The sequence below is a fragment of the Rhinichthys klamathensis genome, unplaced genomic scaffold, assembly GCF_029890125.1.
Source record: "Rhinichthys klamathensis goyatoka isolate OS25496 unplaced genomic scaffold, OSU_Roscu_1.1 h1tg000369l_1, whole genome shotgun sequence".
Taxonomy (NCBI): domain Eukaryota; kingdom Metazoa; phylum Chordata; class Actinopteri; order Cypriniformes; family Leuciscidae; genus Rhinichthys; species Rhinichthys klamathensis.
The window spans coordinates 706920-733907 of NW_026606877.1; the positions used below are offsets into that span (position 1 = coordinate 706920).

The window sequence follows — 26988 nt, forward strand, 5'->3', positions numbered from 1 at the left end:
TAATAATACAGATACATAATATTTAATAATGAAATAATATTAAAAGATGAAATTTTGAATCTTCATTTCCCTCCACTGGAACTACGGCCGTCAGTTCCACACCATCATTCCCAGGTGGCCAACCTATAGAAGTGATAGTGAGGAGAAGAAATAGCAGACCAAGAAAATAGAAAGAACAGAACAGAAGAATGGAAACAGAAAAGGAAAAGAAAAAACAAAACAAAGAAACAAAAACAAAACAAAGAACAAAACCCCAACCCATGATATGTTCCCGTATACTATGTGTATTTTAATATCTATGTGTATGTATTTAAAATGAACCCCAGTCATCTAAGAAAAGAAAACTAATAAGTCTTCTGTCCGTGCCTGAACTCATTAATTAATTAACTCGTTAATTAATTAAATCCTCCAGTTCCGAACCAAAACAAGAAATTAAAATAAACGTTGATGTTAAAGGATCCTATCCCTTGGGGTTGAAAATCAGTAAACGGATGTTCATTGTTTGTGAGGTAGTGTAGAATGTGTAAAATCTCTTATTTCACGCTGTATGTCCCATTCTTAGTTCTATCCATTTGGTTAGAAATAATCAATTTGACAGGTTTGGTACTTTTCCTTCTAGTAACACATATAAGGACTTGGATTATTAGCATGAACACAGAAACTCCTACCATAGTCAAAACTATCCAATCTGACCATGATAAATTCCCTAGGATTCGTGGTAGTTTCCTCTCAGACATTAATTTAGCTACTCCATTTGCTACAATAACATGACCCATTGCTTGAATTCCCTCCTCTTGAGCTGCTTTTACACTCTTTTTAACTCTTCTAACCATTTCAAAGAGTTCATAATTCCGTTCTTCTACTAGATCATTATTCCACCATTGTGGCTCTATCTGCAACAATTGCACATGTGGAACATGAATTCCACCCAAGTGAAGAGGATAGAGAATCTCAAGGCAAAATGGATCAGGAGGAATTGGACACAACTTTCCCCCGTATATCATATTTTCACTTATTCCATCATGTAATATACACCACTGTGCTTCTGACACCTGCCATGCACCTGTGGCTTGATCTAAAGGAACTACTTCCCAAACAGCAGAACCATTAAGAGATAGACTAAACATTGTAGAGCATGAGCAAATTACCCACTCATGTTCCTCAACACAACAGTCTGTAGTAGAAATCATTGGTGTATCGCCGTCAGCCCAATATCCATTCCTTCCTAATCTAATTACTGAATTTCCTTGTCTAACACCCATTGATTGGAATTGCCTGACTGTCATAACATTGCGCTTCCCATATTGAGGCCATATCATAATCAAAGGTAACATTCCAGAACCTGACAACGAATTTTCATTAATAGCGATTTTAACTAATGGAATATGTTTAGCAGAAGTCAAATTAAGTTGATTACCGAAAACCACTAACAAAGATTCTGCTATTCGCTCAGGAACTTGTCCCATTCGAATAACTTGAATATCTTCTACCATTTGATCCTTTAAATTCTGAGCTAAAAATAAACACGCTGCACGATGTGTCTCAAAATTAGACGATTTTGTTAATGCATCTGCCAATTCCTTTGCAGCATCATTAAGATGCTGACCCGCTGCTATAATATGTAGAGAACCCTGAAGAGCCTCAGTGAGTCCTTTCCCAGACATTGTCCCCACCCACTGAGTATACTTGCTTAGTTGATTCATTTGAGCAGTATTACTAATTGAATTGACAGAACCAAATACCCCCGCTATGTCTCCCCATATACTTCGAGTTTTACGATTTTTACTACTCAGAGGATTTTTAGAGGTATAATATTTAACTTCTTTGTCCAACCAACTTCTTATTTGTGTAAAATTACCACAATAAGACTGATCAAAAACTGTAAGAAGAGAGTTCAAGTTATAATTAATTCGTTGTCGCACCATATGGGCTTCATTTATTAAGGTTTTGGTTTCTTTTGCCAACAAAATACCATGAGCTGGTGCAATAGTTGTATTTGGGCATGTTTGAGCTTTGTTTGACTTTACCGCAGAAAGATAAAAACACCTTCCGATTTCCCCAGTTTCTAGTTCAGTCTCACAATATTCATTCTCATCTTCTGAATGCCATACTCGTACATAATTTCCCTTGAATCTTGTTGTTCTTGAGGAAGCATCCCTCAGAAACCCTTCACATGGCAACACTATGGGATAAATACACCCTTGGGTCAATGAATCCCATATTGTAAGCATGTGGGTACGATTCAGAACTAAATTAATTTCCACATTAGTAGACGTTATGAGGTTTAACCCTATAACTTCACATTGTTCTTTGGAACAAATTTCTCGTCTTTGAGCACTACCAGTATACCCCCCGTCTTTTACCGGCCAAATTACTCTGCTTTTGTAACATTGGTGGTAAAAGTTACATCCTCCAAAGACGTCCTTACGATATTTAGCAAGGTCTTTATCATTGCGTGGCACCCAATCCCATAATCCCCATTTGGAAATAAAGGGTAGAGTAAAATGTTGGCCAGATTTCAGAGTTGCATTCCGAGTGATTTCTTGAACTCGAGGAGTCCATAAGGCTTGGCTTTCTTGATAAATGCCAAGTAAAATTAAAAATAAGCATACCATCGTCGTTGGGTATCGAGAATAACTTGCAACCATCTCTAATCAATGTCAATGGAATTGATTCCTGAAATGGAAGCAGAGAAATAATTAACATCACTTCTTTGTTCCCTTTTTTTAAAACTAATGGATGAACATTGCTCAATCTCAGGCCATAAGCCATCATTATCATCTTGTTCATTCACTAAGCAAGGTTTAACTTGTGACCAATGATACCATCTATCTGTTCCTACACCCTTCCCTTTGAGACAAACACTTGTATCAGTAGTTAGGAGTATCTCATATGGTCCTTCCCATCTAGGCTCTAAACCTTTCCTAGCAATTCGTTTGATCATAACAAAACTGCCTAACTCGGGAATGTGTGGAATGTCAGTAGTGGTATGTTTTTCATCCCATTGCTGTTGAGCTTCTCGCACTTTCTTATTATTGTCTTTAGTAGCTTTATCCAGCATTGCGAGATAGCGTCGTAACTTTTCTTGGAACAAAGTAGAGTCTCCTCCTGTTCCCGCAGGTGGCGGAGCATCAGGGGGTAGAACCATTGCTCTTCCAGTCATTAGTTATGGTTTTGATGTTCGTGTTGTTCAACAGTGTCACTATACTGTGTGGAGTGTGCAATATGATAGTTTGTGCTCCTATCAGATTCTCAACAGCATCCACTGCCCATGTGGCACCATCGAGGGCTTGTATACATCGTGGTTGCCCAATCATAGTGACAGGAATCTTTGAGGAAAAGTAACCAACTGGTCTGTATCGATCACCTGGTTTTTGACACAGTACTGCTGAATACGTCTCATCTCCTACCCTGGTCCACAAATGAAAATGCAACCGTCCGTCAGGAAGTCCCAAAGCTGGGGCTGAAGTCAGTTTTTCTTTCATAGAAGTAAACGCTTCCTCAGCTTCCGGTGTCCAGTTTATCTGTTCCACTCCAGGCTTTCCTCCCTTGTACAGGTCGATGAGGGGGCTGGTGATGCTAGCAAAATCAGGTATATACTGACGACAATAGTTGAAAAGTCCCATCACCTTCCGCATTCCTGTAACTGTTAGAGGTTTTGGAAGTTGTCGTAATGCCTCTACACGCTCTGTTGTCATTCTCCTTCCCTCCACAGATATTTCTTGGCCCAAATAGATAACCTTGGATTTGGCCAGCTGTGCTTTGTCGGGGTTAACTTTGAATCCCCCTTTCCTAAGGGCTTGTAGGACAACATTCAGAGCAAATACATGGCTGTTTTCATCTGGGCTTGCAATTAACAAGTCATCAACATATTGGAGGCAAACACTTCCTGATTTCTCAATTTCAGCTTTTTGCTCCGTTAAGAACTGGTCCAAAGCTCTATGAAATACAACAGGAGAAAGATTAAGACCTTGTGGGAGTCTGTTCCAAACATATTGTTTTGCCCCCACTGTAAAGGCTAATTTCTCTTGAGATCTTTTGTCTATAGGTATAGACCAGAAAGCCGACAGTACATCCAGTACCGTAAAAATTTTAGCATTTCCTGGAATATCATTCAGAATGGTGGCAGGATTGGCCACAATAGGATGCGGTTTTGGTGTTACACTGTTAAGTCTTGTGTAATCAATGGTAAGTCGCCATGAGTTATCAGATTTCTTGACAGGCCAGACAGGACTATTAGTGGTAGATGAAGTTTGTCTGATGATTCCTTCAGCTTCCAAGTCTGCCACTATCTCCTCCACGGCTCGTCTTGCTTCAGGTCGGATGGGGTATTGTTTATGAGGGGCATGTATCGGTCCCTCAATAACAATGGGATCAATGTTGGCTTTGCCACAATCCAATTTGTGTTTAGCCCAAACATCCGGATATAAACTGCACAGAAGACCCCACACACCGTCTTTTTTCCAGTTTCTGATAATTGGTTTTGCTGTACCAACAGACCTTAGATTACATGTGCGATCTTCGTGTGGTATTATCCCAGCAGTTGTAGCGATTTGACGACTGTCAGTGAATATGATCATGTTCAACAATGGAAGAATGTCCATGCCAATAAGGCTTCCTTGTGAATTCGGCCCAACCCAGAAAGATGTCCATAAGACTTCATCTTCATGTATTTGCAGTGGAACTTGAATACTTTTGCGAAATTTTGTGATACCTCCTCCAACTCCTTCAACTTCCATAGTTTCATCTGTTGTAGGTAGGTTCAGATCTGTTATTGAAATAGCTGCTCCTGTGTCAACCAGGATGTCACATGGGTGGCCCCCTATTAATGCATTGACGAAAAGGCGATTGTCTCTTTTCTTACTAATACAGGGGGCCGCTGATTCCTATTGCGGACGCATAATTCCCTCAATGAGCTGACGGACTTGTGCTTCAGTCCATGTCTTCCCTTGAGGGGTTTCATTATGGTTTTTTGCACTGACCTGTCTAAATGATGGACCTTGACCTTCTGCTCCACCTCCTTTAGCCCAACAATCTATGTTGGAGTGTCCACGCTTTCCACAGTTGCTGCAGAAAATCACCCTATTCTTTGTGTCCTTGTTGTATTGAGCTGTTGCCACTCCTCTTCGATATGGCTTGTTTCCTTCTTCTTTATTTGATCTCATAGCCATCTCTAAGCGGCCAGCCCATTGCATAATTTGGTCAAATGTCTCACCTGGGTTGACTCCAAGTGATAAGGCTTGTTGGTATTTTGCGCTAAGTCCATCCACAAGTGTGTCAGTGAACTGTACATCATCTCTGTCAGGTTGTTTCTTGGCACAGAGAGCCCATCTCTCATAAGCATTCCACTTACGTAGAGCATATTCATCTGGAGATTCATCATCCTTTTGCTTAATCAATGTCACTAATGTGAAAGGAATTTTACCACTGCCCAAGATTTCCTGGATTTCTTTTCGGAACACATCTAATGCTTGCCAAAGACCCAGGGGTCGTCCCTGGCTATCAACCCACAAATCTATCCATTGGGCGGTTGTTATCGACGATGGCAATCGTTCCCATCTGTCTCTTGGGATTTTAGCTTTCACAATGGTGTGTATGTCTCTTAATGACATTTGATGTGCTTCAATCAATGAGTCTAATTCTCGCCAAAACTCTGTGTTTGGATCTTGTCTCTTCAGAGGAGGCAAGGCTGTGAGAATGGCTTGACGTTCTCCTGGTGTGAATGGTCTCTCTTCTGTCATCATTTCAGATCCTTCCCTTTTAATTACAGGTGAAGAAAATTCAGGACCGATCTTGTCAATTGTGATCATGTCGTCATCTCTTGTCTCATCACCCCAGTCAGAATCATAATTCCGAGCTGGTGTACATCGGAGCATGTCTCTGTTTGGCTGAACTGTTTTAGATCTTGTTATTACCGGAGCTGCTTGTGCAGATGCAATATACATTTTGTCAACTGGGCCTCCAGTTGATCTCAAAGCTTGAGGCTGTGTCAGAGGTTTAGATGAATTTGTATATTGTTCAGGCAAAATTGGATAAATTGGGTTGTAAGGAGGAGGCGTTACAGTTGTTGCAGATTTCACTGGTGCTTGTGAATATTTCTTTTCAGCTTCAGTTATTATATTTGTCCAATCTGGATCAAATGAATCGTCATTGGTTGTATTTTCTCCATCTGAACATTTAATAGACATAATTTTGTTCAGTTTGTTATATGCTTCAATTTGAGGCTTCATTGCTTCAACAAGTGGGACTGGGCACCCATTGAAACCGCAACAAATTCCACCTTGTTTCAAAATCCAATGTGCGGCGAGGATTGGAAATACTTTTGACTTGATAGAGTCCTTTTGGGACTCAAGCCAGCTTAACTGTACATCAAGAGATGTGTTAATGTCCAGTCCTTTTTTCAAAAACTTAGCTTGCTTTTTCTGTTTTCTTTCTAAGTACCAAGCAGATATTGTTCTGCTATTAAATCCACTTTCTGCCATTGAAAATAATTTGTCACTCTGTGTCTGTGTGCTCAAACAGCAGGGCTATTTTTGTGAGTGAGTGTGTGTGGGGAGTGAATTCCAAAGGGAGGGGCTCTCTGCTTCCCTCACTCTGCTTTTTTCTCCCTCCACCTGCTCTAATTTCTCAAAGAACAAAGAAGGGGTTGGGGAAACAAAACAAAAAACAACTCTAATAATTTCTGTTTTCCTTTTTTTTTGTTTGTCTTAACTCAGATCAATTTATATATATATATATATATATGTATTTTAAAGTTGCTCTCAGATCAGTCTTTTCCTCCAAACACTGAACAGCTTTCTTGTCAAAATCAGAATGCATGCAATTTTAGCTTCTATTCCATTGATACCCTTCTTCTAAGGGTTCAATCCTCTGCGTATTTACGTTTTAGGGTTTATTGTATTTTTTTTTAATACTGCACTGTACTAACTTCAAGCACAGACCCGCCACTGTAAACCGCTATAAATCACTGCTTGTCAAACTATCCTCGTCTTCTTCTGAAACGATTCTTCGTGTATTGGATATATTTTAGAGATAAATCTGCCCTTTATCGCAGTTTCCCAATATTCCAACCACCTTACAAGCTAATTGCTAAATCGCCTTACAGCTTTTTCCAAAATTTGACTAAGATGGTCTTTTTTCTAAAAAAGATCCACTTTCTAAAGTTTTTTCAAAAATGAAAAAGACTTCCCCAGCATCATTCAATATTCAGAGGTTTACTGACCAGAGCAACTCAAATTAGCCACATCAAATTCTAATTATTATTATTATTATTATTATTTTTTTTTTTCTGACACATATATTCATTGGCAAAACAACTGGTACTTTAAATAACACAGTTCTTTTAAGCAGTTTCAGTCAATGTCTAATCATCAGGCAGACTTGGAATTATTTAGAATAGAAAAAGTCTTACCTTGAATGATTGAGACAAATGCCTGAAGATGCAATCCTGTTCGTGACGCCAAATGTAGACTTGGAATTAAAGCCTCTTTTGTTTTCCCGTTATTATTTGATTTACGGGACCGGACACCAGTTATCTTGCCAAGAAAGATTTTATTCTTATATGTCAGGAGAGAAACTTCAAGATGTTGTATTCATGCCAGGTCAATGCGTTTCCGTGTTTCTCTGAGGTAGTACAGTAAGATTGAGTTTTTATACATCACAGAGAGTCTTACAGCTTCCTTGTAAGGTAACAAAACATGTTGCTCTGAGCTTCTTAAAATTAGAACGTATGTCATACGTATACGTTATGCTTAACATGTCACAATTCACTTCCATATTAAGAACTATCCTTGTTGTTTACATCTGTGATACACTCACATCAGCGGAACATGTTACATTGTACACACCCTCTAAGCAAAATATATCTTCTCCCTGTCTGACATATGATCATCCCATGGACCCATGCTATCTATAGCCCCTCATGCATTCAAACTCATGCTTTTGAAACTTCATAAGATAATACAACTGATTATGAATATTAATAAAGAATAATAATACAGATACATAATATTTAATAATGAAATAATATTAAAAGATGAAATTTTGAATCTTCAATGCTGTTTTTGAGATTTCTCTGGGTCGCCGTGACAACGGCGTTTGTGTACAGGCGAGCGGGCTGAGTTGCCGGCTCGTTGACTGCAATAAACACATTTTGAGTCGCCGTGATAACGGCGTTTAGATGCAGGCGAGCGGGTTGTATTACCGGTTCGTTGGCTGCATAATACTCGCCTGCAGTAACCATGGCAACGGGGACTGGCAAGGCGGGAAACTTTGACGGCGGTCTGGCCGCGGCGGGACTGGTCCGTCTTCTCTTTCCTAGGCTTGCTAGGAGGACTTTGCGGGCTCGGGTTTCAGCGCTATCCTCGGCCGGGGTCCCTGCGGGGGAGGCAAGCCGTGGCGGCTGTTCGAGCGCTTTCTAGGGCAGCCGCCCTGTCGTTGCTGCGAAGGCGGAGGTTGAGCTGGGCGCTGGGCGGAGCTACGCGCAGGCTGCTCACGAGGACGGCGTGCAGCTGAGCTCGAACGACGAGGCAGAAAGAGATTCATGGCCTGAGTCGTTTTCTGCACCTCTGAGAAGCGGTCAACGATACCGTCAACCGCTGGGCCGAAGAGGCCGGTGGGGGAGAGCGGGGCGTTGAGAAAAACCGCGCGCTCTGACTCTCTCATGTCCGCGAGCGTCAACCACAGGTGCCTTTCTGTGACGGTCAGCGAGGACATACATCTTCCCAGGGCCTGAGCAGCGGATTTAGTGGCGTGAAGGGAGAGATCCGTCGCGCTCCTTAAATCCGTGAGGGAAGCCGGATCCGGGCCTCTCTCGTCCAGTTCACGGAGGAGATCAGCTTGGAGGATCTGGAGGACTGCCATCGAATGCAGAACTGAAGCGGCCTGTCCGGCGGCGGAGAAAGCGCGGCCGACGAGGGCTGAAGTGGTTCTGAAGGCCTTAGAAGGGAGCGCAGCCTTTGAGCGCCAACCAGCGGGCGGGCAAAGGTGTGCTGCTACCGCTTCTTCCACTGGGGGGATAGCGGTGTATCCCTTCTCGGCGGCGCCATCAATCTGAGAGAGCGCCGAGGGGATGTGAGAGCGGACTCTGGCCGAAAACGGAGCGTTCCACGACTTGGAGAGTTCCGCGTGGAGCTCTGGCAGGAAGGGTGCAGTCCTGGATGCAGGCACTTGACGGCGGTGAGAGAGAAAGCAGCCGTCGAGTCGGTTAGGCGCGGGCTCCTTGGGCGTCGACAGCTTTGGTGAGGAGGCGCATAAGCTCGGCATCCACGCCGGCGCGAGTCCGGCCGGATTCCTGGATCGACGGGGCGGAAGAGAGGTGCGAACCGGACCGATCCTCGCAGTCGGATGCCAGGATGGAACAGCTGTCAGCGGCATCCCCCACTAAAGAATCCGCTTCATCTCCTGAGGCTTCTCTGTCTCCGCCCGCGCCGGAGACAGAGAAGGGACGGAGACAGAGAAGCCCGAGGGAGAGGTTCCGGCGGGCTTTTGGGTTCAACGTCCGTTTCCGGTGGTCTCTGGGAACGGCGCTTCTTTCTGCGCGGTCCCACAGAGGCGGAAGGAGTGACAGCTTCCTCGTTGAAAGCTTCAAGCCGAGCCCGCAGGGTCGACATTGAGAGCTCTTCGCACTCGGGGCAGCCGCCCAAGGCGAGCGCGGTGGCTGCGTGCTCGCGGCCCAGGCAGAGAGCGCAGATGAGGTGGCGGTCTCCGGCGCTGAGCGAGGCTTTGCACGAGCGGCAAGAAAAACGAGGCATTTTGACAAAAACGGCTCGGCTCTTTTAGAAATATAGCAAAACACAGTAGTGAAAAAGGATATCGACGCCGGATAGCGTAGCAGGCATGGATGGCTGAAGGTGGCGAAGACGGCCGGCTTCCTCAGACGCTTCCTAAGCTTGCTGGTCGCTTGATTCCAACGGCGGCGGCTTTCAAGATCCAGCGATGCATAGAGCACGCTGAAGAGAAGAAAATCAGAGAATCAGCCTCTGAGCCTCCCCTTTATACACGTAGACACACCCCTTTTGGCGGGCTGTGACGCGCGGAGGGCACGGAGTGTCCTCATTGGGCGTGACGTCACGCCAGGCTCATGGAAAGGCTGCTGCAGTTGCTGCGAGGCAGCCAATAAGCACGCTCCCTTAGCCTGCTTTGGTCTGCTGCCTGCTGCACTGCGTTGACAAAGTGTGAAAAATTAAGGATAATTTTTGGCTTCAGATCTCGAGAAAAGATAACTTTACCCGTAGCGTAAGTTACTTACGCAATACGAGAGAACCTCTCGTAAGAGAACTTAAGTTCTGTACAGTTTATTTTTGTAATCGAAGTTAAATTAAATGAGGTATTTTATTTATTTTTAAATGAGAAAACTAAGTTGTGTACAGTTTATTTAAATGAGATGATAAACATTATTTTTGCTCCATTTCTGTGCATTGCTTATTTTTAACAATTAACTTGATGTGTTGGAATATGAAATAAAAAGAAATAGGTCTGGACATTGCTTTTTTTTTTAAAGCTGCAGTCCGCAGCTTTTTTGGTTTAATTATCCAAAATATATTTGAGTGCACAACCAGCCAGTGTTCAAAACTATCTGCTTGCCTTAGCTCGTTTCAAAATGGTAAGCTTGTAATAGTGTTTTTAATTCCAGTGGTACTGGTGGATTTCCGCGGGAAAATCGAACATGTCTTTGCGTCATTACGTCACATCTGTACGTACACAAAGAAGAGTCTCGGCTAGTAGGCTATATTGCGTGTGAGGATGCTGGAGGTGGAGATTTATAGCCTTTTCTCACAGCACTTGATATAATCAAACTTATCAATTTGATGGCGGATCCAGAAAGGTTCAAACGACAATCACCAGAGAAAACTGGAGATTCACCTGCTGTAAAATGCAAAAGACTTCGTTAGGACTTCGGAGTGGCTACAGAAAAAAAGAGACCGCAACCAGGCCCATGCGACAAACAAGGATACATATCGGAAGGACATTACATGTAGTCACGCAATGCTGACATTAACATTAACAATTTGAGAACAAAGTATAATTTGCACAGTTTTACGTGATATAAGCGATTGTTAGATTTAGAACCAGAACAAAAGTGGATGTTACTTGTTCAGATGACATTTTCTGGTGAAATTTATGTTGGTCATACTTCCAAAAAGAATAATCTGTGATTCTGAATGCCAGTATCCACACCGGCGCGGCGACTGACAGCTACACACTCTCCTCAAACATTGTGTTCATCCGCGCTGTGCCGTGTCGAGGCACAACTCACGTAAAGTTGATAATTCCGCGAATGACTGCAATTGCAGATTTCGAACAGAGATGGCGACAAAGAGGAAACACTGCGGACTGCAGCTTTAAATGACATGTGCAATTTGGGAAAAAAACAAGTGTTATCTTGCATACTTGTACTTAATGTACTTAAGATATCAAGAGTAAAAGTAAATGTATGTATTATACATAAAAAAACCCTCCTTGTCAGGGTTTTAAGATATGATGTTGCATTAATATTACTGCTGCGCTATGTCTATGTTGCATTTTAATTCTGAATATGTTGAAGGGTGTTATATTTAAAGTACTTTACTGTCGAGTAGTTTACTATACAACAATGGATCATATTGTAAATGACGATGTTTTTGTAGTGTTGCTGTCCTGTGTGAGAGAAAAAACCCTCATTACTTCACATTTGTACATGAATATTTAATGAATGTACTTGCTTACAGTAAACCACAGCTTATTTTTAAAATGATTTATTTTCACAATATTAAGGAATTGTTGCTAACTACAGATGCGTCCCATTTCAAAGGCTGCATCCGAAGGCGAGCGGGAGTACCGTTGCGCTGCGTTGCAGGATTGTAAAAAAAAAAAAGAAGGTATTTCACTTTATTTATTTATTGTTTTGTGTGTTATGCTTCAACTGCGTTAAAACAAAACACGCTAACATGCCTTGATCATGATCTTATCACCATGATCAAGAGACTAAACGGCATAAAAATCGCATCTTCGTAAGGTAGGCTATAAATGAACATTTGAACAGCTTTATGTGTATTTTGTATTTTCATAAGTATCATTACATTACTCAAGTACACCCAATACTGCAGCAATTAAGGACGCAACTTCTGAATTGGGATGCAGCAAACCAGATTACCTTACCTGGCCACGGTCTTGACCAAGCCGGAGATACATCACCCGGCGGCGCCGGGGATGAAACATCCCAACTACGGCATTACTTGTTAAAATGGAGCAAGAACTCATAATTTAGATTTTTATCTTTTATGTTTTATTGGAGGAGAAACATAAAAGATAAAAATCTAAATTATGAGTTCTTGCTCCATTTTAACAAGTAATGCCGTGTAGGATGGCAGCTCTCCTGTCACAGCGTTGCTAGGCGACAGCATAATGGGGAACACCTGGTGGCGCAATTATATATCCTACGAAGGCAAGACTCGGAGCGTCCTTCGAAGGCTGGGTAGGCTGGGTCCTTCGAAGGACGCAGCCTTCACATTGGGACACAGCTATTGTCTGGTCTCATTTATGAGAAAAGGACTACTTTCCTATGTTCCAAAGCGCCGAATAGTGGTGGGCAGATCGAGGCTTCGTGGAACAATGAAACAGCAAATGTGCTGTACTGTGTCAAGGCTTCGAAACAATCCGACACCCGTCTCCATGGTGACCCCTAGTGGTCAGAACAGTGTAAATGCAACAAAACCCCAGGCCAAACATGCATAAAAACACCGTTTACAAATCTATTGCAAATTTTTTATTGGAAGTAAAATCTTTCAAATGCAATTATGTAATCATCTAATAAGATTATCAAGTGAATATATGTTAATTTATCAATTGTCAGGGTTTGTTTTGTTTCTTCTATGAATGGCTCAGCTAAACAGGCCAGCTAACTACCATTATTCATTTTAATTATACTAATGTCTAATTAAAATGTCTACAAATGTATAAAACTGATCAGAGATCAGGTAAAACCCACAAACACTTGTTCATTGGTTCAGTGACTCCTCATGATTCATGGGTTGACAGAGATCATTGCCCCCAGCGGTAAACCATTGAAATTTTGAAGTATTTTGAAACGTTTCGAAATAGTTATGATGTAATGAAGCCTTGTTTACTGAAATCATGTGACTCTGGCAGTTTGATACACGCTCCAAACCACTGATTCGGAACAAAAGATATGTAAAGGCTTTGAAGCTTCATGAAGCAGTGTTTTGAAATTGCCATCAGTAGCGCTGAAGTTACGCCAGTGATTCTCCTACGTTTCTCCAGTGTGTTTCCATCTCCTTTGTGTCTCTATTGTCCCCAGTGTTGTCTACCTGTGTGTTTAAGGATTACCTGTTGAGTTACGAGGTGTGTGCATCACCGGACCACGATCTCCACATCCACAATCTCCATAGATACACTTCATGTCATTAGCTTTACATCTGCAATTAAAATAAATGAAGACATGTGCAGTCTAAATGCTTCCTCTTGTGTCCATGTGGAACTACAACAAATAAAAAGATGCACGTTTTGTTTTTTCATTAGAGCTGAGAAAAAGTGTGCAATTTTTGACAATAACATATTTTTTCTATTCATATGTGAAAACAGTTACCATGCAGTAAACCATTTCTAAATTGATTATTCCCAAAAGTAAGCACTGTGGCTTATTGGCTCAAGCAATGACTTGAATTTGGATTGGGATTGACTGTTTGTTGACTACTGGCAAACAGCTTCAGGGAACTATATTTACTTGGTTTATGTTTTTATTTATTTATTTATTCTGGAGGTGACATTAGTGGTGAAAATATTGCACAATTCACCTTAAAAAGGTTATGACAGATTTTCTACAATTTGTTTCTGAAGTTCTTGCAGTGCAAGGCCTTTGAGTGTTTATTCACAGTTGAAGGGATTTAGCTTTTATGTTGGCAGCAGATTTTAGCATTCAGGTCCATTCATATTCACTAACTTTTAACAAAAAATTGTCCATTGTGTGCATAAGTTTCCATTAACAATGAAAAAAAATCTCTTTCATTTACTTGGCTTAATAACTAAGAACATTTTAGCATTTTAATAGTCATCCTTCAAGAAACTAAGGGGAAGCTCATCACACAAGGCTCATCTAAATTGTCTTTTCTATCCCTAAAGAAATTCAAGTAGAAAATTTCTCTCACTTAGAGAGATTCAGGTGCTCACATTGAAGCAGCTTAATACTGAAATAAACCAGAAGTTTTTTTTCTCAAACTCTTTGTGCTACTTCAATGTGATCTCATTAGTAGGGGAGACTGGGATGGTTTTAACACTCTAATGGTCTGTAACTCTGTGATCTCAATGCGTCTCAAATTACATCAATATAATTTCCTGAAATATATTTGCTACAAATTAATTTGCTTTGAACCAACTTATGCCTAATGTTTGAAAACAATATCATATACAAAGAGTGCTGGGGCTACAACCTTCCCCACTTCTGGGGTGAGATGAAACACAGCTGGAAAAGTAGAAAACATGGACATCTGTTTACATTTTTAACAACAATTTATTTTGTTAATCAAATATATTGAAATACGTGATTTTTAAAAGATAAAAAACAAACACAGCCCATTATTATTTATAATTGAAGCTGGACATTACACATGCAAAACCATTATATTTTTTATTCACTGTGTAATTTTGAGTTATTTTGCTTCCTTGTTTCAGGCTAGTGGCTATGAGCTGTGTTGAAAACCCTGAAACACCTTTTATGTTCCCAGTCAAAAATGACCGGCCTTTTAAAAATCGGTTGTAAATCGTTCGCTATGCTATATCAGAGGTAGCCAACGTCAGTCCCAGAGAGCCACTTTGCAGGACTGGGGCTCTCCAGGACAGATGTTGACCACCCCTGTGCTATATTATCACCAAATTCTATATTGACTCCAACATCTTTTTTTTCCAACTTGTTTTCTTTCAATTAGGACATGTTTTGTATTTATTTTTTAAACTGATTGATCATAGTCCTCATTGATCTGAGGATAAAGTTCATCTTTGTGAAAAAAAAGCCCGTAATACTTAATCTGTAATCTTTAGTGTACATGAACGTGTGTGTTTGCGCGCGCAGTCATTTTTTGACCAATTCAAGCTCAGATCAGGAGAAAACCAACAAGTGGACAAAAATATTGAATCCAATATTTGGTGATAATATCATAACAAGAGATATTGCTTTTTTTGTAAGCCAGTCATTTTTGACCAGAAACGCAACAAGAGTAAAAAAAAGGTGTAAGGTGTAAAAAAAAAAATAATAATAATAATAATCACAAACATTTACAAAAATGATCCGAACACAACCTGAGGGTGGAGTGTTTATTTTATGACATTGTATTTGCGTCTGATGATTCCAATTAAAATACATAGCTTAGCTTTAAAGGGTAACTAAACCCTAAAACAACTTTCTTTAGTTAATGATCTGTAAGACTGGGGTTTTTATTAATGCTGGTCATTGATTCAAGTAATTTGTTTGACATTTGGGTATAAAGTGTTTTAATTCTACAATATATGGTGTAAAAACATCTGAGTGCTGCCCTCTTCAGGTTGAACGGTGGCTACTGCAGTTGAATTTTCCTATTGGAAGTTGTGGTGCCCTGTGATGTAAGCAGGCACCAGCTAACCACACCCTTGCCTACAGAGATATCTGTCTCAGGTGCATGCCCCCCCTCCGCTGGGCTCTGCCCACTTTTCCTGCATTTTTCAAATATTGCCAGTAGAGTCAGGCTCTGACCAGGGGTTTAGTAACCCTTTAAAGGCTGTTTTCTAAAATTGTCAAAAGTTTCTCAAAAGATGTTTTAACTCGTGCTCTGAGCCAGAAAGCTCTTCAGTACTTATATACACCAAGCCTTCGTTCTCTCTGATGAGAGACATGACGCAATCAGCCTGCCTATATTCCAACTTGCAATCAGCCAAATTCTGCGGTAAAAGCCATTTACCTTTCCCACTATTTAATCAAGACTCACCCCCACATTTCTGCAATTAGAACCAATTGTTCCTCGATGGTATTTAAATTAGTATGTGATTAAGGAGCTTGATTATCCTTAATTAGGTTCAGACTGTTTTTATATAGGTCATCTGGGAAATGCTAACATTAGCCTGCTAGCATTGAAAGCATACGATCCCACACTCCCATCAAATCCCATCAAATCGCTGTCCAAAGCCACGCCTCCTCCAAAACACTTGCAAGTGCACAGACCAAAAGCGAGTTGATCAGAGACAACGTTATTGGATTACATCATGTGTCATTCACCGGTGAGAAAACTTTATAGTACAGTGAGTAACAGTACAACAATAAAAAACGTAATTAGATGCAGCAAGTTTTTGGTTGTGTAGCTACCAAAATGTGTCAGTATATTACTTGCATGACAGGGTTTCCACGATGAGAGTCTGCTTGGCTCTGATGGAGATAGATAGATCGTAGATCCTTTGCTGCTTAACATAGTGATTGCTATGAGGAGCAGACTTTCAACCAGCATAACAAAACAACGTTTTGTAGACAATCACCTATTGCACCTGAACAGGCGTGTGAAGTAATGCATTACAAATACTCGCGTTACTGTAATTTGTAGAAATTTGTAATTTGTAATTAAGAAACATGTTAAGATACATGTTGGATTTCTCCTCTCTAGATCAGTGATTCTCAACCAGTGGGTCGTTGATCATTCTATAGGGGGTCGCGAGACTTTCTCTGTGTTAACCGGCACAACCAATAAGTGGGCTTCACAAAAGGCTCATTGCAACAGGCTACGTTTACATGCAACCAAATAATCCGTTAGTAAACGCATTGACGGCTCAATCGGACTAATGAGCTCGATCCCAATGAAATTTCGATTGGATTGAAAGGGGTGGTTTATTCCTTTTCTAATCCAACCGAGAGGACATGTAAACACTTGATCGGATTGAAAACATAATGATGTATGACGTGCTGAACGAGCTGTTCTGCCTGTTGAATAAAGTGTCATATAAATGAGCGTAGCGTCATTCTAAAATTCTCCTTTAACTCAGCGTCTGTGAAGTGGAGCAGGACAACGTCCCACCAGTCCTTTTTTTAGATTCTCATCCACAGACGACTGGTTTTGGGCGCGGGGCATTTTTACTGCGTGATAAATATAAGCAGCACAGCACAACGGTTAATATGCTCATTGTCTCCAAATTATGACCAGAAATTGATCAATATTAAGTCTGCTGTTTAAAACAAACAAAGAACCAATCATGTAAGAGAATAGTTAATGCGCAAACAGTGGGAAACTGTATATTCGTGCAGTGTGCGCATGTCAAAAAATATATTCCGATTTGAAGCTTGTGACATATAAATGCGCACATTAAACCGATCACGTTTAGCGTTCATGTAAACACTACATTCAGATTCATCAATCGGAATGAATTGAGTCCGATTGAAACAAAAGCTGTGCATGTAAACGTAGCCGGTCCTCCAACGAATCGTATTTTCAATCCTTGGATTCAAACCAGGAACGAATATCCACAACTCACAGATCGTGCAACGAAGTTTCTCTTGCCATTAAGCACTAGCTATCCTTGCCAGTCTGGATTTTCAACAGTGACTGCAATGAAAACAAAAAGCAGGAATAGGCTGACAACATCTAGTTTTGAATGTCATTTGAATGTCTTGTTTTAAGTGTTTCTGCACCCCTTTCTACTGCAGTGTCTACAGTCTACAGGCCACCTATAAACTAATAAAGACTTTCTATCTGAATTATCAGATATGTTGTCTTTTCTCTACCTCAGAAAAATTCTTCTCCTGGGGGATTTCAACATTCATATGGATATAAAAGACTCTGCAATAACAAAAGACTTTTTGTCCATATTGGAGTGCTTTGAATTAGACCTACTCGTGGACTGTCCTACGCACGACAAAAGCCATACTTTAGACCTTGTGATTTCCAATGGTTCATTTGTGTCTCAGTTGTCAACCTCTGATTTGGATCTGTCTGATCAACAGGCTGTCTTTTTTAATATGGAATTACCTGTCATGAACACTACCGCTTCTCGTATCATTAATTTTCGCAATTGGAGATCTATTGATCCCTCTGATTTTTCAGATCTTATTGACTCTCTTTTAAGTTGTGATTCTCTATCTGATGACCTGGATGATAACGTTTCTGTGCTGAATTCTGTGCTGTTGTCTGGCTTGGACACACTGGCTCCCTTGAAATCCCGATCTGTTTCTTTTGCACGCTCCGCTCCTTGGTACAATGATGATCTATGTGCTATGAGGACTTCGTGTCGCAAAATGGAGCGTAGATGGCACACATCAGGTTTAACTGTTCCTCACCAGGCCTGGAAAGACAGCTTACTTAAATATAGGGCTGAAATTGTGTCAGCTAGATCTGTTTATTTTTTTTAGATAATTGTCAGTAATCAGAGAAACCCTAAACAACTGTTTCACTCAATCAACAAGCTGCTTAAAAATCACAGCATCTCTAATGTTCCTGCTTCAACTCACCGTTGCAATATGTTTTTGGAGTTTTTTAGCACCAAAATTGATAATATACATAACCACATTGTTACCGCTCGTACTTTTGCTGCCTCCCCAAATATTTTTGTATTTTCTGGTATCTCTCTCTCTAACTTTGCAATTCATGACTCCCAGTCTCTCTGTAATATGGTTTCAAAACTGAAAGCCTAAACTTCAATTGTTGATCCGATACCATCTTGCCTTTTTAAATCATGTTTTGATTCCCTCTCTCCTGTTGTTTTGAGAATTATCAATAACTCTCTGTGCACTGGTGTTTAAAATGTTGCTGTCACCCCCGTACCAAAAACTAACAACATGGACTTTGATAATCTGAATAATTTCCGTCCCATCTCTAATCTTCCATTCTTCGCCAAAATTTTAGAACAAACAGTGGCTTCTCAACTACTTTAGAATAAAATAAAAAAACACAACTGGTGTGCACATCCCAAACACCCAGATTGGGCGCAGGTGCAGGACAACTGAGTAATACAAATGAAAAAAAGAAGTGTGAAGTCCGCACACTGAAAAATTATACCAAGAGGTCTACGTCTGCAAAAAGCTCCTGCATTTGGTCTGGAGAACCCAGAGTTCTGTACCCGTTGGTGTGAGATACTGAACAAATGCTCATTTGACTTGATGGCATTGGTGATTAAAGAGACTACCAAACAACTTGAGTCAACGAAATTGGATTTTAAGAAAATGGAGATTCAACTTGGTGATATGGTGACTAAAAGTAAGCTCGCAGAAATTAAAAAAGATCTTGAACGTCAACGTGTTGAGTTGTCTCAAGAAATCAGAGCGACCAAACGCACGAAGTTTGCAAGAGACAGTGCTGACTACCAACATGGTAAGATCTATTTTTGGAAGGACGGAAAACCAGAGCCTAATAGGTCCCAATGGAATCGGGCTGGCACTGCTGGAATTCGTGGGCGCCAACGACTGGGTAATAACAGAACCTGGGCCTCTTCAACCTCATGTGATTCTGACTCTGATCAGGTTGGACGACGGCGAAATGTTTCCACTTTTTTAGGCCGTACTTGGTCCAACAGTCAACCAATGGATTGAAGGATAAACAGATCAAGAAGAGGTGCAGAAGGGGCAAGCGAAAAAGGCTTTTCCCTGCCTCCACGGATGACGAGGAGCAACCAGGGGACACGCTAATGAACTTCTCAGATAAGTCCCTCTCAAATTCTTGTGTGACTGCTCTGAGTAAGGGTCTTTCCTTTATTCCCACCACTGAAACTAATGACTTTGATACCATGATTGACTTTCAAATTTTTTTTAGAACCCTGAGTTCCCCCCGCAGTGGGAGTTCTTCGGTACAAATGAACAGTCGTTTCCATCTAATGATGTTACTTTTGAACAATCCACTACTCGTTCTCCTTTTAAAAGAAAATCTACCTTCATTCCATTTAAGAATAGAAACTCTTCTTTAGATACTTACTGTAGACTTGTGGAATTTGATGTAAAAAATGCACTTAAGAATAAAAAGCAATATAAAGTCTACAGTAACTTGTCGAAAATGGAGAGGGATGCTTTACTTGATCTAAGCAAAGATAACTCGGTGATAGTGCGACCTGCAGATAAGGGTGGAGCGATTGTACTTCAACGAGCTTCAGACTATGAAAAAGAAATCCGCAGACAATTGAATGATCATGTCTTTTATGAACCCTTACTTGCTGATCCTACTAACAAATTAAAAGCGTGCATTGACTCTAAGTTATTGTCACATTTTGAAAATGGTGAGTTCAGTAAAAATGAATATGAATTTCTGAAAGTAGATTTTCCAATTACATCTATTTTATATACTTTGCCTAAGGTCCACAAAGGACTAGAAACTCCTTTAAAAGGTCGTCCTATTGTGAGCGGTATAGGTAGTCTTACTGAAAACATTTCCTCTTATGTGGATTTTTATATCAAACCTTTTGTACCCATGTTGTCGTCATATGTAAGAGATTCTATGGATTTTATTGAATCATTATATAATGTTGACTTTGCTGTTGATGCTGTCCTTTTTGCCACTTTTGATGTTCAGAGTTTATATACCAATATCCCTCATACTGAGGGTTTATCTGCTTTAGAACAATTTTTAACACAAAGATCTGTGGACGAAAAACCTAGTACAGCATGTCAATTGGACTTAGCAAGTATTGTCCTAACTAACAATTTTTTTCGTTTTCAGGACGACTTTTACTTACAAGTGAAAGGTACTGCAATGGGTAGTAAGATGGCACCTAATTATGCTTGCTTGTATATGGGAGTTTTTGAAAATGACTTTATTCTAAATGAGTCAAATTCCTTTTTTTCTAAGATTTTGCTTTACAAGCGGTACATTGATGACATTTGTATGATCACTAAGGCCACACCTGCAGAGATGTTGATGTTTTTGAATTATCTTAACTCAAGGACTGAGCATGTGAATTTCACTATGGAATGCGATCCAGTAAGCATTAGTTTCCTTGATGTTCGAGTATATATAAATGACGGGAAACTCCATACCGATCTATACCGAAAATCAACAGATCGCAACACTATTTTAAGAGGCGATAGTTTCCATCCTAGACCTTTAATTAAGAGTTTAACTATCAGTCAATTTAAGCGTGTGCGTAGAATCTGTAGCACGGATGAATCATATACTCACCAATCCAATGTTTTAACTAAAAGATTCTTGAATCGTGGTTACCGTATAGAATGGATCGAAAATGCCAAAAAGAAAATTAATGAGACCTCTCAAATGCAGTGTTTGCGAAAAAAACGTGATAAGAATACGCAAGTTCCCCTTCAGGGACTACCGCTGCGTGTAATCGCAGTGGGAACGCCCCCAGCGTGACGCGTCTGAAGCATGAATGAAATCAGTCAATGGAGAGAATGAGCGTACGGCGAGTGACGTCATAGACCAGGAAGCTATAAATATCCCCTGAGCACACCACACGCCAGCTTTTTGTCACTTCAGCAGCTCTGTGCGTGTGTCTGAATCTGTCGATTGTGTTTGTCTGTTCTGTCAGGAGTTTATCACTATATATAGATATATATATAAAAAAACCAATATGAGCGAGCAGTATAGAAAGTGTGTTCCCCCCTGTACTCGATATATCACGGGTGGGGATTCACACGAGTTATGTGTGGCTTGTCTGGGTGTTCAGCATGCCCAGTCGGCTCTCGAGGTAGTCGACTGTCAGCATTGCGAACGCTTTCCTCTTAGAACTCTGCGCTCGCGGCGATCGCTCTTTGAGGAGAGTGGTTTGCTGCGAGCTCCCCAAGGCTCGGGTCCCGCTTCTGTTGAGGCAGAGCGGCGGCGCTTGACTTGGGGTTCGCAGATGGATCTCACCGGCGATGTTGAGACGGGCCCCGCCCTATCTCAGCTTTCTCCGGCGGGATCCGGTGCCTCTCACCCGGCTTCGGAAGCACGCGCTGCGGCGGTTACTTCTGCCCAGGTGGAGGCATATGACGATGTTGAATTAAGATTATCCAGTTCTGAGGATCTGGATGTCGAAAGTTTTGCATCAGAGGGTTCTAGTGTCACACATTATACTGCAAATGAAGAAGGTTTGATGGATGTGTTATCTCGGGCTGTTGAAAGGCTCAGTATTGAGTGGCCAGCTGATAGACAGGATTCTAAAATTAAAAGCAAACTAGATGATAGATTTCTGTCTGCACGACCTCAACCTTCTCGCCGGTGCTTGCCGTTCTTCCCAGACCTTCATGCTGAAGTTTCAAAGACCTGGGTTAGACCGGTTTCTAGCAGAATTTACACGAATCAATCTAATGCTTATGGTAACATTTTTGGTGCAAAATCTGCTGGTTATGTGACGATGCCGAAGGCGGAGGAGACGCTCGCGAGCTATCTCTCTCCTGCTTCTTCGGTTTCACTTAAAGCGCCGGCTCTTCCATCTAGACCACTAAAAAATACCTCGGTGCTGGTGGGGAAGGCTTACTCGGCGGCTGGGCAGGCGGCTGCGTGTTTGCATACGATGGCTATTATGCAGGCTTATCAGGCCGACCTGCTCAAAGATGTTTCTGAGGGGGGTGAAATTTCGGCTGATATGATTAGCGAACTTAGGCAGACTGCTGATCTCACTCTGCGTGCCACCAGAGAGTCCGCTAAATCTGTTGGTCGATCTATGGCAGCCATGGTGGCCACAGAGAGGCACTTATGGTTGAGTCAAACATCGATGAAAGAAAAAGATAAGTCTCTCCTTTTAAATGCTCCTGTTTCGCCTGCGGGCCTCTTCGGTGACGCTCTTCACTCGGTCACGGAGAGGTTCCAGGAAGAGAAAAAACAGGCGGCTGCTTTTTCTAAATTTATCCCTCTCAAGATTCGTGTCACTGGGGCTGCTGAGCGAAAAGGGCAGTCCCAGCCGTCGAGTTCTTCCTCTTCAAGAAGAGCACAGCAGAAGCGGAGTGTCGCGTCTCGTGCCCCCCCGCAGGGAAACTGGAGGGACGAGGCGGGGCGCTCCCCGGCGCGGCCCTCTCGGGGCAGGACTGATCTGAGGACAGTCATTGTCGCCAGGAAGGCCGCGTCGAAAAAATCCTGACGGGCTGAACGTCAGGACTCTGAGGGTGGTCCCCATCGGGAGAGACTTGAGTTCACCGCACAAGAACACGGTGCCCTGTCTTTCCCGATGCCCTCAGGGGTCTGTTCTACTAACCCTGCCTACACAGGGCGTAGAGAGACTCGGCGAGCGATTTCCCGAGGGACGTTCGCCCCCTCCGAGGAGGGTTGTGGAGTGTTCAGACCAGCTGTTTCCTGCCAGTATGTTACAGGGCGCTGTGTCTGTCACTCGGGATGTTCATCCAGAGGCCAGCCTCGAGAGGCTGGTTCCCTTAGTAGAGTTCCTGGCGGAATGGGAAATGCTTCCCAATGTTTCTCAGTGGGTCCTGAATATTATAAAGAACGGGTACGCTATTCAGTTCAGAACGCGTCCACCTCAGTTCAGAGGGGTTCTGCCCACGGTGGTGGGCCCCGAGCAGGCTCTGGTATTAGAACAGGAGGTAAAAACTCTGCTGCAAAAAGGGGCTATAGAACGGGTTCCTCCACCCAGCAGGGAGTTAGGATACTACAGCCGGTACTTCATCGTTCCGAAAAAAGATGGAGGGCTGCGTCCCATTCTAGATCTGCGTGTCTTAAATCGCACTGTAGGAAAGCTCAAATTCAAGATGCTCACTCTCAAACAGATCGTGTCACAAATCAGATCCGAGGACTGGTTTGTCACGATAGATCTAAAGGACGCTTACTTCCATGTATCTATCCTCCCTCAACACAGGAAGTTCCTGAGGTTCGCTTTCGGGGGCGAAGCGTACCAATATCGGGTTCTTCCGTTCGGCCTAGCACTGTCACCCCGCACGTTCACGAAGTGTATGGATGCAGCTATAGCTCCGCTCAGGCTGCAGGGCATCCGTATTCTGAACTATATAGACGATTGGTTAATCCTAGCTCAATCGGAACAACAGGCGGTTCGGCATCGAGATGTCGTTCTGGCTCACATCAAGAGGTTGGGGTTGAGACTCAACGCCAAGAAGAGTGTTCTTTCTCCATTACAGAGAACCACTTTTCTCGGTGTAGTGTGGGATTCGACGACGATGCAGGCACAATTGTCACCTGCTCGTGTTGCTTCGATTCTTGCCACAGTAGATCAAGTCAAGCTAGGCCGGTCATCCACTGTAAAACAGTTCCAGAGACTGTTAGGTCTCATGGCAGCTGCGTCCAACGTGATACCTTTTGGCCTCCTGCACATGAGACCGTTACAGTGGTGGCTCAGAACCAAGGGATTCTCCCCGAGGGGAAATCCGCTTCGCATGATCATGAGTTCGCGACGGTGTCATCGCGCCCTGGTTATGTGGAAAGATCCTTGGTTTCTGTCCCAAGGCCCTGTGTTGGGAGCTCCTTGTCGTCGCGTTACGCTAACGACAGATGCCTCTCTCACGGGTTGGGGGGCGATCATGAGTGGTCGCCCGGCTCAGGGTCTGTGGGGGGACCATCACCGTCTATGGCACATAAATTGTCTAGAGATGTTGGCAGTGTTTCAGGCCCTGAAACATTTCCTCCCAGACCTAAGAGGCCACCATGTTCTTGTCCGGACAGACAACACATCGGTGGTCTCTTACATCAACCATCAGGGGGGTCTGCGTTCTCGCCCGCTTTACAAACTGGCACGTCAGATCCTTCTATGGTCCCAGGGGAAAATTCTCTCTCTCAGAGCTATCTATCTCCCGGGGTATTTGAATCAGGGGGCAGACATCCTGTCGAGGCAGGGGCCGAGGCCCGGGGAGTGGAGTCTTCACCCCGAGGTGGTGGAGCTCCTATGGGGACATTTCGGTCGTGCCGAGGTAGACCTATTTGCGTCCCGAGAGACATCACACTGTCCACTGTGGTTCTCTCTCAGCCAGCCAGCCCCACTGGGGTTGGATGCTATGGTACATCCGTGGCCGAGGTCACGCCTGTACGCTTTTCCCCCGATCGCTCTGCTCCCAGGAGTTCTGGAGAGGGTTCGCCGGGACGGGCTCAGTCTCCTGCTTATAGCCCCGTTCTGGCCGGCCCGAGTATGGTTTTCGGACCTAGTGTCTCTCCTCGACGGCTCTCCCCTAGAGATACCGATCAGGAGAGACCTGCTCTCTCAGGCGAGTGGGTCGATCCTTCACCCCCGTCCAGAGCTATGGAGGCTGTGGGCTTGGCCTCTGAGGGGGCCCAGCTCATAGATTCTGGTCTCTCGGCTGAGGTCGTTGAGACCATCCTCCAATCCAGAGCTCCCTCCACGAGGAAGTTATATGCCGCGAGGTGGAAGCTTTTCACCTCTTGGTGTGGAGAGCGCCAGCAGGACCCAGTTAACTGCCCGGTTGGTACAGTGCTGGATTTCCTGCAGGACCGTCTCTCCACAGGGTTATCCCACTCCACACTGAAGGTGTATGTGGCGGCCTTAGCTGCTTACCACGCCCCTTCAAGTGGAGGTTCCCTCGGGAAACACCCACTTATATCTCGCTTCCTTCGTGGCACCCTGAGGCTGAGGCCTGCAGTTCGCACAAGGGTACCAGCTTGGGATCTGGCCATCGTCTTAGAAGGTCTCTCCCTTGCTCCTTTTGAGCCCATCGAGGAAGTTTCGGAAAAGTTTCTTACTCTTAAGACTATCCTTCTTCTTGCTATTTCATCTCTAAAAAGGATTGGTGATATTCAAGCACTTTCGGTGGCTCCCTCGTGCCTGGAATTTGCTCCTGGTATGGTTAAGGCCTTTCTCTGTCCGAGACCAGGTTATGTTCCTAAGGTGCCGACTACTTTGGTTAGACCTATAGTTCTGCAGGCTTTCTGTCCTCCGCCTTTTCTGACGTCAGACCAGAGGAAACTTAATTTGCTGTGCCCTGTTAGGGCTTTAGATGCGTATGTCCACAGAGCTGCTCTGTGGAGGAGATCGGAACAACTGTTTGTCTGTTTTGGGTCACCTAAGAGAGGGTGTCCTGCATCTAAGCAAAGGATGAGCAAGTGGGTGGTCGAGGCTATCTCGCTTGCTTACGGTTCGGCCCATCAGCCTTCACCTTTGGCTGTAAGGGCTCATTCCACCAGGAGTATGGCTGCCTCTACAGCTCTTCTTTCAGGAGCTTCTCTTCAGGACGTTTGTGATGCGGCAGGCTGGTCCTCACCGCACACTTTCGTCAGATTTTATTCCCTTGACCTTAGCTCCACTCCCGGGGCTCAGGTTCTCTCGTCGGCTTGTGTCTCCTAATGACACACGACGGGGATTTGGTCGTATGGGGATGTGGGTATTGCGTTCCCACTGCGATTACACGCAGCGGTAGTCCCTGAAGGGGAACGTCCCGGGTTACGTATGTAACCCTAGTTCCCCGAAGGGACGGACGCTGCGTGTCCTGCCATACTCTCGGCATCCCCTTGGGTCGCTGCTTCAGTGACTTTTAAGCTGGCGTGTGGTGTGCTCAGGGGATATTTATAGCTTCCTGGTCTATGACGTCACTCGCCGTACGCTCATTCTCTCCATTGACTGATTTCATTCATGCTTCAGACGCGTCACGCTGGGGGCGTTCCCACTGCGATTACACGCAGCGTCCGTCCCTTCGGGGAACTAGGGTTACATACGTAACCCGGGACGTTCTCAATGCCCCCATTTGTACGATAAAGTACTCAGCATTGGGTGCGGAGTTTCGTAGCATTTTAAATAAACATTGGCATATCATTTCAAGTGATCCTAAACTATCAGGTGTTTTTAAAAATGGTCCAAAACTAGTCTTTAAACGCCAAAATAATCTTCGTGACTTGCTGAAAAAAATTACAACAATAACAAAGCAGGAGAGAGAGATCCAACCCGATAACAATTATCATGAAGATAAATCACAATGTCTGAGTCCTGTTTCCACTCCCTGCTATTGCTAATAAAGTAGGCCTGTGGCTTATGTACATTTCAGAAAACCCCTTGCTCAAAAATATTAATGCAAAAACTGCATAATCATGCCACAGATGGCCAGACTAAAAAACAACCCATAGCACACCTTGTATGGGTGATGATGTCTGTTCGAAACAC

General features: G+C 43.1%; 1 protein-coding gene across 1 annotated transcript; it reads right to left on the reverse strand.

Moving 5' to 3' along the window:
• Window positions 1-533: 533 nt before the first annotated feature.
• Window positions 534-7507, reverse strand: LOC130069502 (uncharacterized). Its single transcript, XM_056233396.1, has 2 exons — window positions 7412-7507; window positions 534-2676 (listed from the first exon to the last, which is right to left on the reverse strand). The coding sequence occupies exon 2, from the start codon at window positions 2646-2648 to the stop codon at window positions 534-536; it is 2115 nt and encodes a 704-aa protein (XP_056089371.1). The 5' UTR covers window positions 2649-2676; window positions 7412-7507.
• Between the last annotated feature and the right edge of the window lie 19481 nt (window positions 7508-26988).